General features: G+C 41.9%; 1 protein-coding gene across 1 annotated transcript in view; it reads right to left on the bottom strand.

Moving 5' to 3' along the window:
- waslb (WASP like actin nucleation promoting factor b) overlaps positions 1 to 6,613 on the bottom strand; it is a 21,271-nt gene extending 14,658 nt beyond the window's left edge. Inside the window, exon 1 of the mRNA XM_017302693.1 lies at positions 6,186 to 6,613. Within this exon, the coding sequence (XP_017158182.1) occupies positions 6,186 to 6,290 (105 nt within the window). The 5' untranslated portion in view covers positions 6,291 to 6,613. The remainder of the gene's footprint in view (positions 1 to 6,185) is intronic.
- Between the last annotated feature and the right edge of the window lie 203 nt (positions 6,614 to 6,816).

The raw sequence follows: 6,816 nt of genomic DNA, 5'->3' as shown, positions 1-6,816 counted from the left end.
ACACACACACACACACACACACACACACACACACACACACACACACACACACACACACACACACACAAAAGCATCAAGAGAGGAAAAACCCGGTGGGGCCTTTGGTACCAGGAATTACTGCTTACATCAACATCTTCTCATAAACTGCTCAACAAATCAAACTAAAAGAAAAAGAGTGAAACACTGAGTAGACACAGAAGCCAACATGTTCTTTTTATTCCTACCAGCAACATTATGTAGTCGCTTTACGGTGATTTTTTCATGCAACACAATGGTGATTCATCTGTTTATGAAGCTCTGATTTTTCCTGACAGACCCGAAGGCAGCAGGAAAGGAGGGAAGACAGCAGAGGGGAGCGGAGGGGGGGAGGGGGGTTGTGAATGTGACATCACCATAAATCCAAGAATATCACTCGCTTGCGAAGCCGCCGTTTCAGCAGCAAACGGCCTCTTTATCACTCCACTTCTCCAACATGCAACAGCGATAATCCAGTGATGCAACCGAGCAGAAACCCCTGCAGTCAGCCCTTATTTACTCAAAGCGACATGGCTACCTACATGTTGCTCTCGAAAGGTCCAGCTCTACCAGGAAAGGAATTTAAGAAAATGGAGCTCGGAAAGTTTGGCTGACCTTTAAGCCTTTTAAAAAACAGCAAAAAAAAAAAAAAAAAGCAGAGGAAAGCTGATTTTTTTTCTCTCTCTCTCTTTCTTCCATGACCCCCTCCCAAGGCAAAAAATCTCGAGGCCGACCACAGGACTTCCTGTAGGACCTAACTGCTGATTAGGCAGTCCATACACACACACACACACACACACACACACACACACACACACACACACACACACAGGCCGAGTGAACTGGACCCTTTCCACCTTTCTGCCGAGTAAGACGGCGCTTTTGATACTGAACACAGCAGGAGGAATACTAATGAGCCAAACCAATCAGAGAGCTCGTTGTTGAAGTGTGTACCGGTGGGTGTCTGGAATGTCAATTAAAGAGCTGGACTTCCCTATGAAAAAACAAAAACAACATGTTTTTCTGCCCGGTACGCAGCTGTTTTCATTGTTGCCCTTTGATAAAGTTACAAACTGCAGCTCTTATAAACAAAAGTAGCTAAAAATCAAGGATCCAAAAGTATTTAATGAAAATTCAACAGGTTTACTGTGGTGAGAATTTTATTGTTTTGTTAGCTGTAAAAGCAATTTGTTCTTATACAGTTTTTTTTTTTACGCACGATATTTTACTGAATGCTTTTTTTATAAGCATCTCACGTCTCATGTATTAAGATTTCTAAATTTACAACTTTAGACCTTTCAGGAGGTCTAACAGAAAGACTTGATCTGATTATGAATGTATATTGCACATATGCTAATTAGCCATGCGCTACACTGAGTTGAAAAGCCTTTCAGCCTACAACCCACTGCATTAAAAAAAATAAAAAATTACTCAAAAGATTCAAAAATGCATGTAAATTCTAACATTACCAGAAAAAAAGGGGCAAGTTTATCATCAACCTATGAAATAAATCCTGAATTAAAAGTTTTATAAAACGCACTCAAGTATGTTTTCAGGTAAAAAAAATTCTTGCCTGGATTCTGGGGAGGTTAATTAGTACATTATAGCAGAAATTTAAAACCAAAGTCATGTTAAGCACTAAACTAAACTCAAGTCAAGTCATACTATAATAATTTATAGTAGCAAGAAATGTTAACAGAGCTGCTCTGCCTGGCAAAGCCACACACTAAAGAGGATTCTGTGTTTCTTATTTTCTGCATAATAAGTACATTACATAATGTGAAGTCATGCTGCAAGCCAGGACATCACTTACTGCTGGCCATTCTAATTAGATCCAGTATGGAGACACAATGTCAATCACTTCCAGTCTTCCCCTCGCAAACATCCGTCACTCTGTCTCACGCGCACACACACACGCACACACAGACACACACACACACACTTTGTCTCGCTGCATGAGACGACAAGAGCGTGGGACTGGAAGGAATGTTCCCGATTCCACGTCTCCGTCACATGCTGCAAGATAACACAGTCAGGAAGCCGGAGGAACGCAGTCACTGGATTTCAAACAGGTTACATAGCTGCAGGGACACGCCTTAGAAACCTGTGTGCTCATGCAAAACAAAAAAAAAAAGAAAATACAAAGGAGGCGAGGCATTTCACCGTGTGACCTCATGCAGGCTCCGCCAAGCCTGTCATGAGATGGGGAAACGTGCGCTCTCTTAAGCAGAGGGGCAGGAAAACGTTTCTGCGTACACCTGAAACGCAGAGAAGTCCCGGCCGGTTTACCTGCGCCTGGTCAACCTGCGTCTGCGTGAAGAGGAAGAGGCCTTTTCTCGGTTGCTCAAGGACCTTTTGCCGAGCACAATTACAGGAAACAATGATTGCTATGAGGAACTAACTGAGACCAAGCCGAGTTAAAGCAGCTGGGAAGCAGCAGTAAAGGACCTTTGAATGCACATTTACTGTGAAGTCACTCGAGTGCGCGTTAACGAGGTCAATCTGGAGGAAATAATGTAATAAAAGGGGGAAAAAAAAAAAAAGGGGTAATCTTACTGCACTGCCAGTAAGCTGGCTGAAAGATTTGGAGAAAAGTTCACCTGCAGACTTGCTTCCAGAGCACAAAGCCCAACTAATAAAGCTCAACAATAAACTATATATTTTTAAAAAATCAGTTTTGCAAATTTATTGTGTGCAACGTGACCGACTGCGTGCAACATGTTGCATTCACATCTTGCATGCCAGCAGAATAGCTGAAAGGCATTTTCCTGAACCTTGAAGCAAATATTTAAAGGTGCATTTCAGATTCCGAGATGCTAAAGCTAAGGAGAAACGTTGGGAACTTTACAAGATAAAGAGAAAGAATGAACAAGCAAACAAAAACAAACAAGTTAACCTTCACTGTTATTCCAATAATTAATAATAATATTGCACTTAAGTGTGTTTTAATAACAGACCAGATAAATACATAAGTAAGCGGTATGTCTATCAGAGCTGTTCATTTTTAGTAGCATTGAGAACAATTGTAATTTTCCATTTTAAGCTAAGTTCACCGACACATGCATGTTGAGGATGATGCATTTTAGACTGCCTGATGATAAAACCGTTCATCGGAGCCCCGCCCTCTAATGTCACTAATTTTATCGACTGAATAACCTCCGCAGCTGGTTCATCAAGTTCAGCGGAAGGCAATCACAGACATATTAATTTAAATCCGTTTTCACAAAGAAGAAGAGAGACGACTAAAATCAAGCAGAGAAGAAGAGAGTTCACAGGGTTGGCCCAAGATGGATGGAGAGCCCTGATTTCAGTCAGTCCCAAACTGCTGAAGGCATCCACCTTTAGAGGAAAGAGGCCATAATAATGCAGAAATGTATGAAGCACGCGCCAAGTATGGAAGGCCTGGGTTTTTAACCGATTAAAAAATAAATAAATAAAAATTCACTAGCGTTTCCCTCGGTCTAACCATTAACGCCTAAAGTCCAAAAGCTACTTCGTTCTCGGCCAACTCTCTGATCTATTCCAACACAGGAGTGACACTTTAAATCATTAACTAAACGTTAGCAGTGGCAAACCGCAGCGCATGCTTAGGCTGCTATGATAACCATTGATCTAAATGTCCCAGAGTAACTAGGTAATTTATATCCAATGAAATGCCACAGAGTCAGAGAGACTGCGCCTTCTACTGGAAGTACAGTATCGATCCCAGTCCTGGTTGGTTTGGGTCGGGGCTGAAATTGTGATGACGGCTGCCAAATCCGACTACAGCTTGACTGCATCAGGGAGTCCGTGGAGAGACACAGTCCGTTTAAAGTAACCATTTATGAAGATTGCGATACAGAAACACACACACACACACACACACACACACACACACACACACACACACACACACACACACAAAAGAAACGGGAGAAAGTTGTTGCAGATTTTGGAACAAGTCTAAAGGATACACTGAAACATTTAGCTGGCGACCTAAAATGGAGGATGTTTTTAGCTCGACTTGCTGACTGGAAACTCAGATTAGCGAACACGTAATAGTTCAGGACTTCTGACAAAAAAAACAAAATACAATTGGCTGGCATTTGCTACAAAGTAAAACGAACCACTTTTAGTGTCGGTGAGGTGTTTACAGATCAAAGTCAGAGGAAGCACCAACAAACATCTATTACAGAAGAACAGTGTTCATTTAGAGAGTGTGAGATGTTCAGCAGAAAACAGAAAGGCAGTTTTTTTTTCTTCCAAGCTGTAGTTGGACATGTTGCATTTTGAAATGTGGGCAGCCATCTGGAAACTACAAGAGTCTAGATTGTCTAGTCTATTTTCCACAAATGGAGTCAATTAATCTTTGATTGCCGTAAAGAAATCAAAAAAAAATTTTCCCGTGGTACAGATAAAAACTGAACAACCAATAAATATTTCACTCCAAATAGATCTTTGCAAAATTGGTAGTTGATACTTGTATCAACTACCAATTTTACTTGTATCAACTACTAACTGCACAAACAGAATATCTAGATTTGTAACATTATGGAAACCCGAGTCCAAAACAGGCTTGGTTCGTAAACTGCTGGACGGTTCTGGACACCAAAGATTTGAAGGCCCAATTTCCATATTCTACTTAAACTCCGACATAAAGAAATATGAGAGCAATAATTAACAACCACCAGACCCAAAAGGAAATTAGAACCAAAATAAATGGAAACAGTGTGATAACGACACTTCTTGAGAAAAATATACAGTGAAGCTAAAATATAAAAGAGATTTTTATGACTCATCTTCCTAATTAAATGAAAAAAATACGCAACGATCACAAATCAAATAGATTCCCCGTGGTTTAGGTACATGAGTTCATAATAGTTCGCTTAGAGGCATGAAATTGAACCTGGAAGAAACAAAAATGTCAACATGTAGGCACGATTTACGGATAAAAAGAAAGAAAAAGAAAAACCAGCCTTGCTGCTGCTTCCAATAAAAACAACTGATGATAGCTCACTGGGGGAAAAGTAATTAAAAAACAGATAAATAAACCTAACAGGCCAAAACACACAAATTCCTCCTGCCTAAGGAAGGAGATAGAGAAGTTTTAGCTGTTTTTAATATGCAGCATTGCTCTTTGTCCAGGGTGGCATTAAAATGAGGGCAGCATGAACTTGTCAAGAGTCACCTGTCAGTTGCACCTTGTTTTTATTGCTTCCATTCAATTAGCAAAACCATAACACCTGACGTGACGACAAATAGTTATTATTTTTATAGCGTTTTCATTCCATGTCTATAGAGGATAGAAGCATGATAACTATGTGTGGATTAAAGGTAGATGACGGCTGGGCAAACCAGTGTGTGTGTTTGTGGTTTGAGATGATTGGGGTTGGTGGAAGGGGGCACACAGAAAGAGAGGGACACACACACACACACACACACACACACACACACACACACACACACACACACACACACACCGGGGGCCATGCATGCATGCATGCATGCAAGAACCCCCGGCCACTGACAACGAGGACATGAATATGAGAATATCTTGCGTAATAAGGGATTATCTCATATAAACTGAATCGTGACATTGCACTATTGTGATCCCAGCTGAAGTCATCGTGGAGGCTACTCCCAGATTATTATTATTTTTGGGACTGGTTTGCCTTGCACTGGGGGAGAGAATTTTAAAGCGACTCAGCTCTGCTCCGCTGCGCATTCTTCTCGGTGGACGCACACTTCCCGAAAACAAGCAGGCTTCAGCCACGTTATGTAAGGAGAGCACCGAAATCACTCCTTTTTCCGCTGATGGGTTTAACAGCTCCGACACCCTGGCTGTGTTAACTCCGGGCTCGCTGCGGTTAGGCTACTGACAGCGGAATTTCAGGATTTCCTGGATGTTTCCAGCTCCCAACTTTGATTTGAACCCAGTGGAAACAAACACAATATATATATATATACACACGTATGGCATAAAAGTTGTCTTTTCAACCAAACCTCCACACGGTCCCAATGACTGCCAAAGCAAACCAGCTGTTCAACTTTGTAGCCTCAACATACAATTAAAATCGCAGGCCACAAACTCAGGCTGGAAATCAGCTCTCATGACGGCACAAGTTAGCAGCATTAGCCATTTTTCTTTTCTTAGCAAGCCCTTATACGCGAATTTAATAAGACAAACTTACGATGCATTTCTTCCCAAGGTAGTTAAAAAGGCTTTCATTGTCCTGCTGTGACAAGATTAAGGAGCCGACATTGTTTTGCCGCCGTTGCGACGGGTGTCCACTCATTATTAGGGATCAGTTTATGAAGTCTGCACCCGCTGACTGCTTGTAGGAGCTCCGGGAAGATACATAAACAATCCCTCGGTCATCCGTGGCCTGCCTCCGACTCCTCACGCCGGTGCGGGAGTATTCCGCCGCTCCGCCGAGACAAAGGTAAGGGAAAGCGAACACGGTGCAGGAATGTAGCTTTGGCGTCTCTCGGCTCCTCAAAACCTGGTCAAAACTGGGACAACAGGACGAAGCTGGGACGAGGTGAAAACTTTCCTTGGAAGTACTGCCGTTATAGGAGCCCTGAGCCAGTTCCATCCAACATGGCAGAGTTAGGGCGAGTCCAAAATCTGGGAACAGGGGCGGCAAGTCTCCCAAATGTGTCCAAAGATAATTTAAAAAGCCACTAAAATAGCATTTAAAAATAACGAAATTATCCAAGTAAAGCCATATAATATCTATTTCTATTTAATTGGGAGCCCACAGCACATTATGTCGCGGCATGTAGATTAAAAACGTAAAGAGCCACCCACACAGATGGTTT

The sequence above is a fragment of the Poecilia reticulata genome, linkage group LG23, assembly GCF_000633615.1.
Source record: "Poecilia reticulata strain Guanapo linkage group LG23, Guppy_female_1.0+MT, whole genome shotgun sequence".
Lineage (NCBI taxonomy): Eukaryota > Metazoa > Chordata > Actinopteri > Cyprinodontiformes > Poeciliidae > Poecilia > Poecilia reticulata.
The sequence above is the reverse complement of the archived record's forward strand: the minus strand, read 5'-3'. Positions and strand labels throughout refer to the sequence as shown.